The 19,689-nt window shown below is 34.0% G+C and overlaps 1 protein-coding gene across 1 annotated transcript; it reads right to left on the minus strand.

The window, feature by feature from the left end:
• Positions 1-8,526: 8,526 nt before the first annotated feature.
• LOC142340628 (ras-related protein Rab-4B-like) lies at positions 8,527-15,697 on the minus strand. The gene is made up of 3 exons (XM_075391321.1): positions 15,413-15,697; positions 12,693-12,866; positions 8,527-10,287 (listed from the first exon to the last, which is right to left on the minus strand). Exons 1-3 carry the CDS (start codon positions 15,625-15,627, stop codon positions 10,020-10,022), a joined length of 657 nt encoding a protein of 218 aa, XP_075247436.1. The 5' UTR covers positions 15,628-15,697; the 3' UTR covers positions 8,527-10,019.
• Positions 15,698-19,689: the final 3,992 nt, after the last annotated feature.

A 19,689-nucleotide genomic window follows, 5' to 3' on the forward strand; every position in this document is an offset into this window, starting at 1 on the left:
AACAAAAAGGGAAAAGTTTCTTAAAATTAGGAAAAATTTTTTATAAAAATTTCTTATTTTCTTAAAGTGAAGGAAACCCTTAGCTATCAAGTGAAATTCTTAAATGGGTTCTTTTTTAGCTCCAGAAAAAGACAATGAGACCTCTCATTATTCAGATGATAAGATCCCAATAAAAATTCAATAAAAATTTGCTAAAAATCAGTAACCAAGCCATGAAAATCTGAGGCCACTAAATAAACTAAAAAATAAAAAAAACATTGAGTTTAAATTGAACACCATTCGGACTTGTAGTTAATTAGACAACCAAAATTTAACTCAAACATGAAAAAAATTCATAAATCATTAAAAATTTTTAGAAATCTGGTATAATTAAAGCTAGAAACACAAATTTTAAAACTGCTGTTTAAAATATTTCAAGTTTGACAGAAAACTTTAAGAAAAATATGGCAAGAGCTGAAAAATCCTCTATTTTTGTTTTGAAAACTCGTATTTTTGAAATTCAAAAGAACAATAAGCTTTCAACTTAGAAAACTAGGTAGATTAACTTTTAGCTCCATAGGACGCCAATGGGACATTCAATAGCGAGACTAAGTATTAAGATTGCAAAACCACAACGAATAAAAACCCAAATTTCAAAGAACAAACAATTTTACGCAAACAAAAGGTTGGCCCCACAAAAACATTGAGCTTCTCATTCAATATTTGATGTGTTCCCTACTCCTACTAAAACTCTAAGAGCTCTACAGGAACCTAAGGCCACCCTTGGGCTTGTCCAGTTTATTGCATTTTTGAGGTCCAAAGTAAAACCCATCCGACCAAAATTGCATAAAAGGTCAGCAGTAAAAGATAATCGTCAAATAGTTGGCGCAAATATTAGTTTCTTCGTTGTGAAAGAACCTGATACTTGTGAGAGCCATGCCTTCACTGTGCCTCCAACCATATGATTTCCTCTCAATAGTTCAGCGTTTCATCGTAATTTCACGGAAGTTTCAAAGATGCAAGGTACCTAGTTGACCTAATTGCTGCCTATTATCTTTAGAAACCGCATTTCTTGTCACCTTTCCCACGCAGAAATGAAAGCGGTGGAAAATTTTGGGGGATTCGCAGTGCCTTTTTGAAGACTGGTGAAACCGTTTTGATTCGATTTCATTTTAGCTGTGAATAGCGAGCGATTATATCTCGAATAAGAAGGAACTATGACGCAAAAGCTGTTCACGGCAGATGCGTTTCGTTTAGCTACAATTTCTTTCATCTAATGGCCATGTTGTGTTAAACTTATTGTTGCCACATTTAAAAAAATGGGGAGGACATTTATGCCAGCCCCACTTTTTTTGTTCAGACATTTTTTGACATTTTTGACAGCATCCCAGGCTATTATACGTGATATCAATTTGAAGCTCTCTGCGTCTAGAATTCCTCATTGCAAAGAAATTTTAGGAATTTTGCTTTTTCAAAAAAAAATTTCATTTTCAACTCACAATTTGAGGCAATTTAGCCAAAATTGCCATCAAGTTTAACTAAAAGCTTGGTCAAAAATCAATCATCTAAAACATATAGCGGTTTTTTCGATGTTTCTTTTTTAAAAAAGTACTTTATCGTTTTGTCAATGTCTCCAAAGAGTACTGAAATACGAAAAAAATGCGTTTTTAGACATTTTTTAAGAAAAGTTTTAAAAAGGATTGCTAAACAGGGAGAAAACTATCTGAAATATGGCTATTAACGGTTATTTGTCAATTTTTTTAAAAATTGAAAAATTATAAAGACATTTCATTGCGAACCTGAAAAAAATAAAAGAACGTTTAAGTGATAGCAAGCATTTTTTTCCGCCATTACAACTGACTAAACACAAACCAACAATTACACATTCTGCATTTGTACTTTTTTGGACTACAATGAGATTTGAAAAAAAATTCAGATACTTATGTTTGCCATAATATGAATATTGATCACCTTTTATGCTGCTAAAATTTTCTTTAAAATAGTGTCATTCACTAAAACAGCAACAAAAACCAAATGTTCGGAGCAGCTCCACGTACCTTACAGCTAATATTGAGTTCCAATTTCATGATTCAGACTGTTTTTGGGTGTAGTTGTTTTTTAAAGTAGCTCTTCATAGTTTTTGATCATTTTGAGGTCAAATGGAAGTCAAGGTTGAGGGGCACAACAAGTATTAGAACCGTTAAGCACATTGAGGCAGCAGAGGTTAAGAACAACTCTAGTTTTTAGGGTGCGGAGGATTTTTTCTAAGATTAGAGAGAAATCAGATTTTGTTGACTTGCCGCTCTTTGACTGTTGGTTTTAGTGTTATCACCTGTTCAATATTCGACCTCTTCGGAGCTGTTATTTACAAGCAATAAGATATTTCCATTAGCGCTGAGCGATTCAACTGAGTGAATCACTTATTATGGGACTGATAATTTTTATGGATATTGAAAACATAGCTGCCACATTGCCAGAAAATAGCCGCAATAGCTTCGTAGACCTGCAGTCTAAAAAAAACTAAATAACACACCAAAAAAATTCATTCAAAGCTCAGATGTTCTAATTTGATTAAGAATCTGTAAGTTATTGATGCTTCTATTAGCTGCTCTCAAATAACCTTCATTTAGAGTGACACACATTCACTTGACCTAATCTTTGAAGCTTGGTCAAAAATCAATCATCTAAAACATATAGCGGTTTTTTCGATGTTTCATTTTTAAAAAAGTACTTTATCGTTTTGTCAATGTCTCCAAAGAGTACTGAAATACAAAAAAATGCGTTTTTAGACATTTTTTAAGAAAGGTTTTAAAAAGGATTGATAAACAGGGAGAAAACTATCTGAAATATGGCTATTAACGGTTATTTGTCAATTTTTTTAAAAATTGAAAAATTATAAAGACATTTCATTGCGAACCTGAAAAAAATAAAAGAACGTTTAAGTGATAGCAAGCATTTTTTTCCGCCATTACAACTGACTAAACACAAACCAACAATTACACATTCTGCACTTGTACTTTTTTGCACTACAATGAGATTTGAAAAAAAATTCAGATACTTATGTTTGCCATATTATGAATATTGATCACCTTTTATGCTGATAAAATTTTCTTTAAAATAGTGTCATTCACTAAAATAGCAACAAAAACCAATTGTTCGGAGCAGCTCCACGTACCTTACAGCTAATATTGAGTTCCAATTTCATGATTCAGACTGTTTTTGGGTGTAGTTGTTTTTTAAAGTAGCTCTTCATAGTTTTTGATCATTTTGAGGTCAAATGGAAGTCAAGGTTGAGGGGCACAACAAGTATTAGAACCGTTAAGCACATTGAGGCAGCAGAGGTTAAGAACAACTCTAGTTTTTAGGGTGCGGAGGGTTTTTTCTAAGATTAGAGAGAAATCAGATTTTGTTGACTTGCCGCTCTTTGACTATTGGTTTTAGTGTTATCACCTGTTCAATATTCGACTTCTTCGGAGCTGTTATTTACAAGCAATAAGATATTTCCAATAGCGCTGAGCGATTCAACTGAGTGAATCATTTATTATGAGACTGATAATTTTTATGGATATTGAAAACATAGCTGCCACATTGCCAGAAAATAGCCGCAATAGCTTCGTACACCTGCAGTCTATAAAAAACTAAATAACACACCAAAAAAATTCATTCAAAGCTCAGATGTTCTAAATGGATTAAGAATCTGTAAGTTATTGATGCTTCTTTTAGCTGCTCTCAAATAACCTTCATTTAGAGTGACACACATTCACTTGACCTAATCTTTGAATTTAAGTAAAAAAAAATCAAATTCAATGCGAAGAAGTCATTTTTGAGAAAGAGATAAGTCACGTGTGACTTAAAAATTAATCACGCGAATGAACAGAAAAACTCGCTCAAATAAGATTAGAGCTAAAATAATAGCCCCAGTTTAATCTGTGAGGCCATTTAAAAAAAATGTTCTGAAAAAAATGAAAATTTTCAAGTCTAGTCCTCATTTTTTAGTCCTTTTTGGTGGCTTGCCACATTATCATTATCCATGCCAATTGGTATTGCAAAGAAGCAGTTTTTAGTGCATTGAGTTCCATTTGTGCTCATGGAGATTACCTTCTTAGAAACGAAACGTTTTTTAAACAGAAATTTTTGAACATTGTTCTATGTATTCTCTATTTTGATCTTTCCTTCTTGTTGTTGACAGCTTTCTTTAGTTTAAAAGAAAAGCAATTTAAAATAATTCGGTCTCAAATACTTCTGTTGTCCTATGTGCTTGATGTCGTTTTCTTACTGAACGAATTTTATCTATACTCTAAATTCACTATTGACGAACTTTTCGTCTTTCAGTCCAATATACATTTAATTAAGGTCTCAAATGCTCTATAGTAAAAAAAAATAATGTCTTCCTTTTGAACCTTCTAGTACTTAGCTTATGGTTTTAGCTATTTTTGCTATCATTTCTTTGAGAAATTGAAATTTTGGATTTAATTCACATATAACTACAATATATTTGTTCTCGGAGTATTAAAACCAAAACTAAAGCATAAGAATCTGTAAGTTATTGATGCTTCTATTAGCTGCTCTCAAATAACCTTCACTTAAAGTGACACATATTCACTTGACCTTATCTCTGAATTAAAGTCAATAAAAATCAAATTTAATGCAAAGAAGTCATTTTTGAGAAAAATTAATCATGCGAATGAACAAAAAAACTCGCTCAACTAGGAGCTAAAATAATAGCCGCAGCTTACTCTATGAGGCTTTTTAAAAAATTTTTTTCGGAAGAAAATGAAAATTTTCAAGTCTAGTCCTCCTTTTATTTAGTCCTTTTTGGTGGCTTGCCACATCATTATTCATGCCAATTGGTATTTCAGAGAAGCAGTATTTAGTGCATGGAGCTCCATTTGAGCTCATGGAGATTACCTTCTTAGAAACGAAACGTTTTTCAAACAGAAATTTTTGAACATTATTCTATGTATTCTCTATTTTGTTCTTTCCTTCTTGTTGTTGACAGCTTTCTATAGTTTAAAAGAAAAGCAATTTAAAATAATTCGGTTTCCAACTCTTCCGTTGTTCTATGTGCTTGATGTCATTTTCTTGAGGAACAAATTTTATCTATACTCTAAATTCACTATTGCGAACTTTTCGTCTTTCAACCCAATATACATTTAATTAAGGTCTCAAATGCTCTATAGTAAAAAATAATGTCTTGCTTTTGAACCTTCTAGTACTTAGCTTATGGTTTTAGCTATTTTTGCTATCATTTCTTTGAGAAATTGAAATTTTGGATTTACTTCCCATATAATTTTATTATATTTGTTCCCGGAGTGTTAAAACCAAAACTAAAGCATAAGAATCTGTAAGTTATTGATGCTTCTATTAGCTGCTCTCAAATAACCTTCATTTAAAGTGACACACATTCACTTTGACTTTATCTCTGAATTAAAGTAAATAAAAATCAAATTTAATGCAAAGAAGTCATTTTTGAGAAAGAGGTAAGTCACTTGTGACTTAAAAATTAATCATGCGAATGAAAGGAAAAACTCGCTCAACTAGGAGCTAAAATAAAAGCCGCAGCTTACTCTGTGAGGCTATTTAAAATTTTTTTTGGAAAAAAATGAAAATTTTCAAGTCTAGTCCTCCTTTTTTAGTCCTTTTTGGTGGCTTGCCACATCATTATTCATGCCAATTGGTATTGCAGAGAAGCAATTTTTAGTGCATTGAGTTCCATTTGAGCTCATGGAGACTACCTTCTTAGAAACGAAACGTTTTTTAAACAGAAATTTTTGAACATTATTCTATTTATTCTCTATTTTGTTCTTTCCTTCTTGTTGTTGACAGCTTTCTAGAAAAGCAATTTAAAATAATTCGGTTTCCAACTCTTCCAGTGTTCTATGTGCTTGATGTCATTTTCTTGAGGAACAAATTTTATCTATACTCTAAATTCACTATTGCGAACTTTTCGTCTTTCAGTCCAATATACACTTAATTAAGGTCTCAAATGCTCTATATTAAAAAAATAATGTCTTGCTTTTGAACCTTCTAGTACTTAGCTTATGGTTTTAGCTATTTTTGCTATCATTTCTTTGAGAAATTGAAATTTTGGGTTTACTTCCCATATAATTATAATATATTTGTTCTCGGAGTGTTAAAACCAAAAATAAAGCCTAAGAATCTGTAAGTTATTGATGCTTCTATTAGCTGCTCTCAAATAACCTTCATTTAAAGTGACACACATTCACTTGACCTTGTCTCTGAATTAAAGTAAATAAAAATCAAATTTAATGACAAGAAGTCTTTTTTGAGAAAGAGGTAAGTCACTTGTGACTTAAAAATTAATCATGCGAATGAACAGAAAAACTCGCTCAACTAGGAGCTAAATTAATAGCCGCAGCTTACTCTGTGAGGCTATTTAAAAATTTTTTTGGAAAAAAATGAAAATTTTCAAGTCTAGTCCTCGTTTTTTTAGTCCTTTTTGGTGGCTTGCCACATCATTATTCATGCCAATTGGTATTGCAGAGAAGCAGTATTTAGTGCATTGAGTTCCATTTGAGCTCATGGAGATTACTTCTTAAAAACAAAACGTTTTTTAAACCGAAATTTTTGAACATTATTCTATGTATTCTCTATTTTGCTCTTTCCTTCTTGTTGTTGACAGCTTTCTTTAGTTTAAAAAAGCAATTTAAAATAATTCGGTTTCCAACTCTTCCGTTGTTCTATGTGCTTGATGTCATTTTCTTGAGGAACGAATTTTATCTATACTCTAAATTCACTATTGCGAACTTTTCGTCTTTCAGTCCAATATACATTTAATTAAGGTCTCAAATGCGCTATAGTAAAAAAAATAATGTCTTCCTTTTGAACCTTCTAGTACTTAGCTTATGGTTTTAGCTATTTTTGCTATCATTTCTTTGAGAAAATGAAATTTTGGATTCATATCATTATAATATATTCCTTCTCGGAGTGTTAAAACCAAAACTAAAGCATATTTTGAAATCATATCATTATAATATATTCCTTCTCGGAGTGTTAAAACCAAAGCTAAAGCATAAATTTATTACTAATGTAAGCTGCTTCAAAAAGCTTTATTAAACTTCACAGGTAAATAAGCTACAAAAACTCTTCCAATTCAGTTTTTCCACATAGAAAAACATCTTTCAACAGCAGAAGAGAGCTAAGCTTTCTTATATATGTCGTATAATTTTAACTGCTTCTTTTTCCTACACAATTCTTTTTATGCTTTTACAATTTTATTTTTGCTCTGCTAAGTTTATGAATTTTTCAACTAGATTGATTAATTAACCTGCTTTTGCCGCTTGTCTATACAACTACCTAAAATCAATATGACCTCTACGTGCTTTTCAATTCCTTCGTTTTACCAGAACAAAGTTTTGGGATATTGCAAGAATAAACTTGAGAATATTCGAGATAATTATGTCCCGTTGATAATATACACCACTAAATAAAAAAGTAACAATATTTAAAAAATTGCTTGATTTCAGTATTTTGTATTTCTGAAACAAAGTGTACGCCATCGCTAGGAATAGCTGACATTGAGAAAGGTTTCACTGAATACACGTGACGTGGTGCTTCAGTTTCCTTAATGATTTTTTAGTTCAATTTCGATTATCTAGATAAAACAAGAAACAAGTTCTTTTCATTGAAACTACTCTAACTTCTAGAGCCACATTTCACCAATGTTTTTGACCGAAACTTTCTTGCTGACAGAAGTAGAGGGTACAAAACAGTTAACTTTGAATCAGAAGTCATGAATTTGACAATCTTTTATTTTAAAAATCTAATTTCTCGAAAGCGTTATAAAAACTGATCAAGCTCAACAAAATCGTTTATAATGCCAAAAGAATTCGAACTATAATGTTTCGACTCGTTTCAACACGTTTCAGCAACACTGTTTTGATAGTATATATCGTATTTTAGGTGCCACGAAGTATTTCGTAAGTTATTTCCAAGTTACTGAATTGATAGTTTCTCACTCAGGTTTTTTTGTATCCTCTTGAAATATTTTCCCGTTGTTTCGTTCTCAACTTTCAGCAAAATAACTTTAACCTTCGCAGCAGCTTGATTAAAAACAATGTTTGGTGTTAAAACAACCGTTTCTGAAGTACCATTTTCGATATATTGATGAGATAAAAATTATGATTTCAAATCCGAATTTCGCAACATTTTGTCACGCACAGAACAAGCGAGGCTTCTTGTTTTAGCGTAACTATTTTCTTCGATTGGAGCATAGCAAATATCCAAGGCTGTTAGGCAAGCAGTTCTCGACTACTGCGAAAATGTACGTAATGCATTCAAACAAACATCTCTTGATTGTAAGGCTAATGATCTAATCAAGACACCAACTGGTTTTAAGCTCTCAAACTTGGGTATCTTACACCGCAGCTTGTTTTTTGTTCCTCGAGGTTTCATTCCTCTTGGCAATTATACGTTAACAAGTAGAGTTTCTTGTCATTGTTATCTTATGCACAATTTACTTCACGTTGTTCCTACTCAACCTGCCAACAACGATGTCGAAAATTCAACGTGTACTTCAAGAAAAACTTGTATAATATATGAGCCTTAAATTAAGGTGAAAATTTCTTACGATAAGAGGGAGCGGAGAAAGTATATATACAAAAATGTACAGGCATGTTTGACTCAGCAGTGATAACAATAGTTAACAATCGAATACAGCAGTAATTTCCCCATAAGCTAAACATGCACAACACGGTATCACAAACCAACATTCAGTCATAGCATTTTCTGTATTTCTGCTAACATTCGAAAAACACCGAAGCATTTGATTGTATATGCTAGGTGACTCTGGTTTGTTGTATATGTTAGGTGACTCTTGACGAAAACCTAGCATTCGTCAAAAACTGTGTAGCGTTTGGAGATAAAGGTCAGAACTTCGAAGTGGTTGCTTGAAATACTCACTAAGCAAGTTTTAAAATCTGGCACTGACGAGATCTGCCATTTTAAAACTGATTGCACGTTCGTGTTTCAAACCTCTATTCTTGCGAATCGCTTACTATTACTTCTTTTAGATTAAAACGAAAGACTTGATATGTTGGACTTGCGTACCGTGAGATGCAGTTTGACATAACAGCCTTCCAAATTATCAAAATTAGCTACATCGAAACAAAATGGTAGTCACTTATTAGTATAATTCTCGTACATATTTGCACAGCTCATGATAACTAAACAACTACAGTTAATTCATTATTCCCATTTTTGCATAAGAGCAACTCATTGTGTATCATTGTAACCACACAGAAAATTTAAACGTAAATTTAATCTTGTAGTACCCACACCCGGCATTTACCCCCAAAAGGCTTTCTCTTGAATTACGTTTACCCGTGGGTTCTACAAGAGACGATGCAAATCAGAATTTATTCAGTAAAAATTTGAAATAGCAACAATTGTCATTTATTGAATAATTCATGGTTCACTTTGGACGTGAGGGCGTAAATTTAAGAGTAGAGTTCAATTTGTGATATAATGGCCGATTGGATTAGCGGAAGAAGCATTGAGCTGACATATTGAAGGATATTAGGTAGGGATCTAATCGAAAACTATGGTCAGCCTTGCAACTAAAAAAATGTTCGCAAATATTTAAAAGCTTGGTAAGCAGGACATGTAGGTTACGTATATTTGACGTTGTGCTTCTTGCAGTTCAGAGTTATTAAACAGACACGTCAGGTAGACAATTAATCACCAAGCTACCATGCATTACATCAAATTTGAAGCGGGTCTGTCAGTCTCAGAACATGAACTCCATCAAATTTTTTGTTTTCAAATTCTGAGATACGTTTACAAATATGGACACATCGTTATATTGGTTGCCGAAATCCGTATTTCAAATCAACGTACACAACACCCAAAACATTTGTCTATCGTTTAGGCTCAGAATTAAGAGTTCTTACTAACTCATATTCCCATTTATTTCAAGCCCAAAGCCAGTGAACAGGGATGGGCCAGTCAGCTCTATACTTATATTAATAGGGACGGAATGAATACTCCCTCGAAGCTCGAGCGACATTCAGAGAGGAGTTTTAGAACCCTCGGCAGCAGGAATCAGTGGCCGAGGGTGTGGGTTGTGGCACGGCATTTCTGTGGGCCCGGCGGAGTGCCGAGTCTCCATACTGAATACCAGAGCCGACTTTGTCAGGATCGAGCTCGTTAGTCTCGATTTTGTTGAGGATTGTCCTGGCACATTTGAGGAACGCCTCTTCCACATTCTCACCCGAGAGAGCACTCGTCTCCACGAACATCAGGTCGTTCTCTTGAGCGAAGCGACTCGCCTCCAAGAAGGTCACCTCCCTTCAACAACATCAAACAATTAAAACCGTCCCAATTGCTACAACTAAGGTCGGACCAGCAGGATTTTGATAGTAGGCAGCGTACACTAAGCAAGGGCCGCGAGAAAAAGATAAATTTAAGAAAAAAGTCAAAGCTCTAAAATTTAAACACCGCGACACACGAACATAACCAACTATTGTCGGAAGAATTTCTCCCAAACATCGAACGGGGGAGGAGGGGCTTAAATTGAAGTTTCCTGGAGGTTACTATAGGCCACTCCAATGGCTAAAATGATGCAAAGTTTATGCCCAATGATTTACAATTTTACCCAGACTTTAAATATATAATTTATGTACAACCATTCGGCAAAAGAAGTTGATTACACATTGAGATTCAATTTAAAAATAAAGTTGAAAAAAAAAGTGCAAGTTTAGAGTTTGTTCTCGCTGTCTTAAAGGACTTCTGCTGCCACAGGCGCACTCAGCCATTCGAAGCACCATGGAGGTATTCTACTGGCTGAACTTGACATAAAAAGATATTGGCTTCATTACTTGGCCAGCCTTGTAGAAGATGCTTTGAGAGGCAGGTTTCAGTTTCGCAAGGCAAGTAATATGTATTGTTAAATGATTAAAACAAAAAGAAAAAATTTTAGGATAATAAGTTTCAAGTACGGTGGTGGGGCTCGAACCTCATTGTGTGGATGCGTGAATATTCCTCAGTAATAGCGGATAGCACTAAATTTTCTTCTGTTTTTGAAGATGTTTTCTTTTCTCAATTTTTGATCTTCAAATCGTCGAAATTTAGGAGGAAGGAATTTGACCATGATGAGTCTCGAACTGACGCACGCATTTTCGACGAAGTGTTAGCTGACTACGCTAAGTTCAGTGTAGGATACCGAATATCCTTCGCTTTTTTTCTAGCGAACAAAAATTTAAAGCAGATACCTAGTTTTCCAGCCGAAATAAAAGAAAGTAACTATGTTTTGTATTATAAAATAACAATCAGTCTAAAAGGGACAAGCGCTAAAACTTAGTACTAGATAAGAGAGAAAAAACTAAAACGCGTTGTGTCGATTTCGAAAAATTAACAAAAGTAGGAAGTGCTACGCTGGCCTAACCCATAAAACCACTGGACCAAACAACGAGTAGCACTATTTGACGATTTCGTGATCTATTGGAGATTTTGTAAGTTCTCGATTAACCAGTGGAGTGTAGTAAAAAAACGATTAATATGAAAGATGGGAAGGCAACGAAGATTGCGTATGCTGATCCTCATTATGCTGACAGTGCATTAAAGTCACTCAATCGGTTCGGCCCCGAATTAACTAGTAGAGCGACTGGCCGAACTGAGAAAAAGGGAGAAAAAGAACATTGTCTGGTGAAATAGGATAGATGGAAGTGTTGTTGCAGGCCCCGAATTCATTAGGGGAGCGGCTGGCCGTATACACTTTAGTTCGATTGGTGAACATAGATGTTGTAATTTGACAAGCAATAAGAAGACAAAAACAGAGACTGGTGAAGCAGAGCTGGGAATTGAACTTGATACCACTAGGTTGTACGATTTTGCCTCTTCTGTTAGTCAGCTCGTCTGTTTCGTTTTGTCTTGCGCCATTAACTTCACAGTACCATTGATAGAAAAAACTTTCAAATAGGAAAAACAAATTTTTCTTGGTCCGATTTGGAAACGAACCGTAGTCGCTTAAACTTCGTTGATTCGCTTTGGCAGATTTGCAACTGCGCTGATGTGCTATTTGTTTGGAGTGCTTAGATTGAAGGCCAATACAATTATTTGTTTTGCCGTTTTTCATTTCCTTTTTTAACCAATTATCCATTTTTACTTGTATTTATTTAGTAATTGTGGTTCATTTTTCTCTTTTTCCGTTTTTATGTTGTTTTCAAACATAGTTCTGCAAGGGAATGGTTATAGGAGAAGGGAGTGCAATGACGCTTGATCCTATTATGTCCCAATATTCAAGTTTTTTGATAAGTTCTTATGCCTTTAGTCTGTGGCGCCGGAAAAAAATTGGCGCTAAAGGAAATGATCAAGAGTACTTTTGCAGGTGTTGAGTGAACAATGTCTTTTTTGCTTATTAAGAAAAGACGATTTTCGATAAGATTGGACCTGGATCTTTAAAAATTGTGAAAACTTCGAGTGTACTTTGATATTTCGTGGTATTCCACAATAAAATAAAAGGATTTCATAGGTACACTAAGGATTAAAAGAGAGCTTAAGACCTTTGAACACTGAAAATAAAACGCGGTAAAAAGTCAGTGACTTTAAACCCTAAGCAAAGTTTAGTGAAAAAATCTTAAAAATCTTAGCGAAAAAACTAAAATAGAAGCATCAAATGTCATATTTAAACATGACTATCATATGCAATATTAATACATGCTTACACAAGTATTCCCTTGCAACCCTTAACTTACCTTTCAACTTCCAAGTCTTTCTTGTTTCCGACAAGTAGAACGACAATGTTGGGACTGGCGAGGGTGCGGGCATCTGAGAGCCATGTCTGGAGGGCGTTGAATGTCTCTCGAGATGCAATGTCATACACAAGTAGGGCACCCGCCGCACCACGGTAGTAACTCCTCGTCACTGACCTAGAGGTATATCACTTCATAAAATTTGCAAGTTAGCTCGAGAAAATGCGTATTTCTAAGCTAGGTATTTATTTCTATACTATTGAAGTTTTTGACCAAAGTTCATTTCCAACTGATGGCTTTATACGGCTCAGAATGATTCAGATGAACTCATGGTTAAGTTGTTTTCGATTTCGTGAGCTTTTAATTCTCCATGCAGACTGACTATTCCAACCTTCTATCCCTTGTCTCACAAGCAAACGTTGAGTTTCCTACACAAACTTTTCACTTAAAAAAATTTTGTAGGCCTTTTGTTTTCGACATCTCAGCACGAAAACTTTTGTTTAACTCAACAGTTGAAAATCTGATATAAGTTAATTTTTCAATTTCTAGAAGAACGTTTAATCTGAATAAAATAGATAGTAGAAAGAATGGAGTACTTAAAATATTACGATCTTGGTTACTTCCATCTTCTGTTTGCCTATCTTTCAATTTAGTTCTTTTTCTATAGAAATTAGTAGATTTTGGTCTATCGACTAGAATAATTTAGCACAAAATGCACCCAAAAAGAAAACCTGCAAATCTGTTCTCAGTAGTGATTGTGGAATGCAGTTAAGAACATATATAGCTTTTATACCACATGCCATTTTTTCAGGAGGTGATTGAGTTTACCTCAAAAGTTTTTTGAGTATTTGCTTTCAAGACTATTGATACTGCTGACACTCTCGCATCGAGATGAAAATTTAATTTTTTTTCAGACGAGTGCTGATATTACCAAGACTTATGAATCATTACTGACATTTTTAGAGATCAAAGTTCAAACATAAAACGACTAACATCAGACAATGGTCTCGAAAGACAGGCGGACAATTTATTTCAGAGGGGCTGTCGCCTACATAATTTCTATGGGAGCACAAAATCTTGCCAAGGAGGGGTTGGAACCCTCGCCGTAATACACCGAATCATTAACCACTCGGCTATCAGCGGCTTGCGATCGCTTATCTTACAAACGCTTTGATTTTAGCAATAGACTTAATTCCTGAATAAGAACATTATATGTCCAGCAAAATCAAGAAGTCAAGCGTGAAAAAATCATCCAAAACGTAAAATAGAAAGACTTTTCTAGAGCAAAACGGTCAAGCAAACATTTTGCATAAAGACAATTACAATAATGTCTTTAAACTTCGTTCGAGAGCTATTAAACATTAAGTTTCCTGAACATTTAGATGGCCAATAGATAACTGAATGAGATGACGACGTCTTAATAGTATGTTAATGTTAACTTGGATTTTTTTTCCAACTCTTCACATCCGTTGCCCCTCACTAACAAACTGCCATGTGACCAACTATTCAGGCTCTCCCCTGAGTTGAAAAAATTTCAACATTTTTTGACAGAGTTAAAACATGTCGATAGGTGCATCGGATAACATAGCCGGCAGATTGCCGGAAAATAACCGCTGTTGACGCGCTAGACGCACAACGGGATTGAAACAGAAAAAGAAAGATTGAAACTGACAAAATTTTTCTCCCTAAGTTTCAAAAAGAATTCTAATTAAGTGTTCAGTTTAAGTTAAATTTTAAACCTATGCGTACGTCAGCTTCTAAACTGAATGGTATTAAGCTTAATAATTAATATCAGCTAGCAATCGGTCTAATGAACTTTGAAAACCTAATGTACTATGACTTAATCACCGGGCCTTATCGGTTCATTCCGTTTCTTTTGATTTTGCTCTTTTGACATTGACCATATTCACTACATTGCGTAACTCAATACGTGAAAGAATTTAGAATCCATTCAGTTGAAACGGTGAGTGAGGTAAGTCAGATGTCGAACGTAAAAACCGTGACTTGTGTAAAACAAAACCTGATCAGGTCAAGCGAATTAAAAAAACATAGCAGGACAAATCCTGACGCACAATTCAAAGAATTTTCATTGACTAAACAACAAACTGGACCTAGAACGGATTTTGAGTGAATTGAGAAAACCGTTTCTAAAAAATCACCATTCTAAAAAATATAACAGAGAACCAATGTCAAAATGCCGCATGTAAACAAAAACCTCTAGCGAGAAATGGAAATCTGGTTCAAACAAAAAATTAGCCCTAGAATGATCTATGAATGGTTTGAAGAACCCGTTTAGAAAAAAAATCCGAAGAAAAATCCGAAAAAAACAGTAAAAAATCAAAGTGAAATTGCCGCATGTGAACAAAAAACCATTAGTGAACCACTCGCTTTTTCTCTCAATTTCCTGTTTCGGCGTGACCAAAATCACTACTCCAATTTGACTTCAAAAATCATGAAAATGTGTGAACAGATCTTTAAAAAAAGACAGCGCCCCAATACAATTCAAAATCTTACAATAGTAAAAAGGAGAGCGCCTAAATAATAGCCGTTTGAAAGGCTGACGGCGGCTATTAATCAAGTACAATGTAAAAAGCGTTCACAAGGTAAATATGTATTGCTGTTCATCTGCGTCTGAACAATTCTACGAACGTTTTCATGCGTTTCAACTTCGTGACTTATCAAAATATATCCCTTTGTCATGATCGGTAGTTACACACACACACCTGAATCTTTCCTGGCCAGCTGTGTCCCAGATCTGGAGCTTGAGACTTTTATTGGTGACGTTGATGATCTTGCTGCCAAACTCGACTCCGATGGTGTGACTGGACTCCTCTTTGAATTTGTTCTCAATGAACTGGTGCAGGAGACATGACTTGCCCACTCCCGCACTTCCTATGACGAGGAACTTGAAGAGGTAATCGTACTGTTCAACTGCCATTCACAAAACAGACCACAAACAATCCCACTCAAGAAGTATTATCTGAAAATGAAGTAATCAAGATCATCAACCTTGTTCTCATCAATAGTTAACGCTCGCTCAATACTTAATGCTGATATTTACAATAAAAGAAAAAGTCTATGAAGTGAACACTGAGCCTGGGCATCTGCTAACGTTTAGCCAGCTGTGGCCGTTCTCAGTGCCATTTTGGAAATTAAAACAATTCACTGCTCAAAAACATTGTTAAACATCTGGGCCACATTTTCGAATTTAACGTCGGTTTGAAAGCTAAATGGCTTGACAGAATCCTTAATACAAAAGGAACTGTTGTAATTAAACTTTATCAAACCAATTAAGCGCTTAAAATTTTTCAGTAACAGCCGCTATTCGAAAATGTACAGAATGCACAGAATTGTACGCAGAACTAAAAAAACTTAACGTATTTTTTGAATCAAGAACCAATAGCTAAGAAAAAAAACAGCCACGAACTGCTCCCGTTTTTCATTCTGTAACCCAAAATTATGCCCAATCAGATATGCTAAACTAGTCAGCACTGAATCCATGACAGAGAAATGACAGCAAAACTGATAAAAACTTGAGCCAAATCCGTTCACGTTTGAGCAAAAAGTTACGAAAATTGGTCAGTTAGTCTAAAAATTGATCGTTCGAAAATTTCTTACCAAGACTAAAATAATCTTTAAAAATATCGCTTAAGAGCAATTAACAACACCTCCCACTTAAAAAAATTGAAAACAACGAATTCAAAATTGTTTAATAATTGACAAAGGGTTTCAAATAATAACACTCAACTTTTTTCCTAAAACAATAGCGCTACGTTAAACGGAACTAAATAAAAGAGCCTACGCAGAATTCAATTCTTTCACTCTTCACGCCGTGAGGAAAATAATTTGCTGATAGTAGCTACCTACCTTCAGTCTACCATCTATCACGAGATATTGCAAAACCTGTTACGATACGCTTGTCTCAGCTCCTTGTGTAACTAACCAATTACTCAACTACTTAATCAGGAGAATCGTTTTATTAGCGGACTAAAAAATCAGTCTTTGCAATGATCAACCTAAAAATTTAATTTGGGAATAATGCCAGTAAAAATAAATGTAAACAAGGACGCTCGGTAATGTGCGTTCGCACATTAAGTTCCGACCCCGCTCATCTACATCTTTCACTTAATTGTCTACCAAATGAGGAAGAGATAAAAAAAATTAACATATCAACATATCGTTCAACAAACTACTAAAAGAATAAAACAATCTACTCTAGAGGGCCTATGAGACCTGTGGCTACCATAATATGACTACCAGAAAAGACGGCAATCAAAATCAAATAGTTACAAATATTAATTACGACCAAAACTCCTAGTCCATTTTTTGAAAACCACTAATAACCAAATCAAAACGGCATCAGATAAAATTTATACTCAGAAGATTAACCGGCACTTTTTTGGAACAAAATATGGGACTTTTCCTCAATGCGACTTGGCAACAAGTCGACTAGAAGTGAGCAAAAGGGGCTAAGTTTATTAAAACATTGCTTTTTAGAGAGCGACTGAGGTCTTTCATTATCCAGGATCAAACGACTACAAAAAAACGACAAGTACAGGCAGAAACTAACAATTTGCACGAAAAATTATGCACGAAAGCGATGTCTCCCCAATCAATTAAATATTAAGCAGATCACTACAAACAATAAAAATCCTCGTTTGCATTTTTGAAGGTAACGAAATTTGTAAATCAAATGACGCCCATTATTGTGATACTGTGAGAAGAGAACAAAAACCTACAAAAAAGGGGCAAATATGCCAAAATCACGAAAATTGGTTTTATGAAAACTGGTTGTTACAAGAAGAAAGACCATTTGAGGAAATTAAAACCGTTATGAAGAGCAAATTGTATTTCAATAGATAAATGATGTGAATTGTATATAGAGATGCTTAGCTACAATTTAAACCGAAATAAAATTGGCAGATCTCAAAAATCTTTTTTTTTTATTAAAAACAAATATTTTCAAAATTCATAGCCAACAAAAGCTTTCGACTAAAAGAGTAGACGGTTTGTCTTGCAACTACTCGGAAAATTAATTGCGACTGTTATTAATGAGACTAAATCATAAGACTATAAAATAACATCATTTACAAGCTGAACTAATAAGTTTCACAAACAATTTTACGAAACCAATTTTGAAGCCATTTAATTTTTAAGATAATAACCGCGAGAATAAAACATCTTCATTTGCGTCCCCTTTGATCATCACAATGTCCTTTTGTAAAACGACTATCACAAAATAACAACAAAAAGAACCACAAAAACTGAAAAGTATCTAAACTTCACAGAAATTCTTCTGAAACAAATTGTCTAAGCCCTGAAGACATCATTTAAAACGTTTAAACAACAGAAAAAACATTGTTTGATTCCTCAAAACATTAAAAGAGCTCTAAATAATGAGGCTAAATTACGAAAATGATCCAACATTGTATAATACGAAAAAAAAGGAAACCAGAACAAAAAGGGATAAGTTGAAGAAAACCATTGCTCTTTTTTAAGAAATTTAATTCGAAAGTCGAAACAACCATTAGCTATTTACCGATATCAGTTATTAAGTTCATTTGTTTATCTATAGTTGGCCACTGAGAACTTTAATTACACAATATTTGGCATATGACAACAAAAATTAACAACAAATAAAGGGCAAAAATAAAAAACTACCAATAGCAAGAGAACAGTGTGGCAGCCCTTCAAACCATTTGCTATGAAAACAAAAAATATGTTCAGTTTCAAAGGTTGTAAAATTTTTTTCAGATAGATTGTTAAATAATGTTAATTTACAAAAAAAAACAAAAACAGCAAAAATGGGAAATTACGCACAAAAATCAGAAAATTTTGTATGAAAACTCGTAGTACCAAAAACAAGAAAACCTTCTGTTAAAACAAGTGGCCTCAAAATTAGTTTGTATTCTATACGGAGGAAAGATTGACTTGTACTTCTTGAGTATAAACAAAATGTTGACTAAACTAATATAAAAAATTGACAAGTTCAAAAAATCACAGAAATTTCCTTAAAACAAATACATTCAATAACATAAGAGACATTAGGTAACAACCAAATAAATAGAAAAAAATTCACTTGCACCTCGCACCTCTTGAGGACAAAATTTAGATCTTTGAGAGATTAAACTTAAAAATCAGGCTCCCAAAAGAATAACAATTGAAGGCAAAAGACAAGAGTTCAATTAAATTTTACTAAAACTCTTCCTCAAAGCCATAAAAACCCTTTGGTTCTCTGAAAATAAATTGTATCTACATTCGGCCTCAAATTTACGTAAATGGGAGCTGTCATTAAGGGAGCCCCGAATAAAAAATATTGTCAGTAATTAACATTAAAAAAAAAAACAAAATATTTTGAAAAAGGCAGCTGCAAAATAAAAACCAAAACGTCTCTGACTCTAAGAATCCATATTGTCGAGGCTCTCCCTGATTTTGTCGCGCGACCAGCAAACCCACCAAATGTTCCAAGTGCTTGCGAATTCGACCAGTTGTTGCGTGGAATTCTTCAAATATTAAAAAAAAGAACGATGCATTTTGTATAATTATCGAGTTAAATCTGCAAAGTTTTAATTCCAGAAGACTTTCATACGGTGCCTAATTGCAACTAGTAATCTTTTTGAGATTAGGGAGTCTGTTTTAAGGTTTCTAGGTCCTTAAGTCTGGCAAGCTTTAACAAAGTGGACCAAAAAAGCATATTTTGTGCCTTTTTTGATGAAAAGTTTAAATTTTGAAAATTTTATCAAAAATTTTAGCCAAAAAACTTCAATCAAACAATTCAGCAACGTTATTCTATCTCTAATGGTAACAACACTCTGCCGTTAAAAAATTTAACTTGTTTTGAACTATATTAGCGAAATTTTAGCAAAAATTACTGAAAATGTGAACAAAAACAGTCGAATATTCAAACTTTAAACCTCGATAAATCCCTGTAAAAGCGAAAATCAAAAAAATCTTTTTAATTCCGTATTCTACGCTGGACGGGCTTTTCAATGATACCACT

Source organism: Convolutriloba macropyga, chromosome 6, assembly GCF_964194025.1.
Source record: "Convolutriloba macropyga chromosome 6, txConMacr16.3, whole genome shotgun sequence".
NCBI classification, from domain to species: Eukaryota; Metazoa; Xenacoelomorpha; order Acoela; family Convolutidae; genus Convolutriloba; species Convolutriloba macropyga.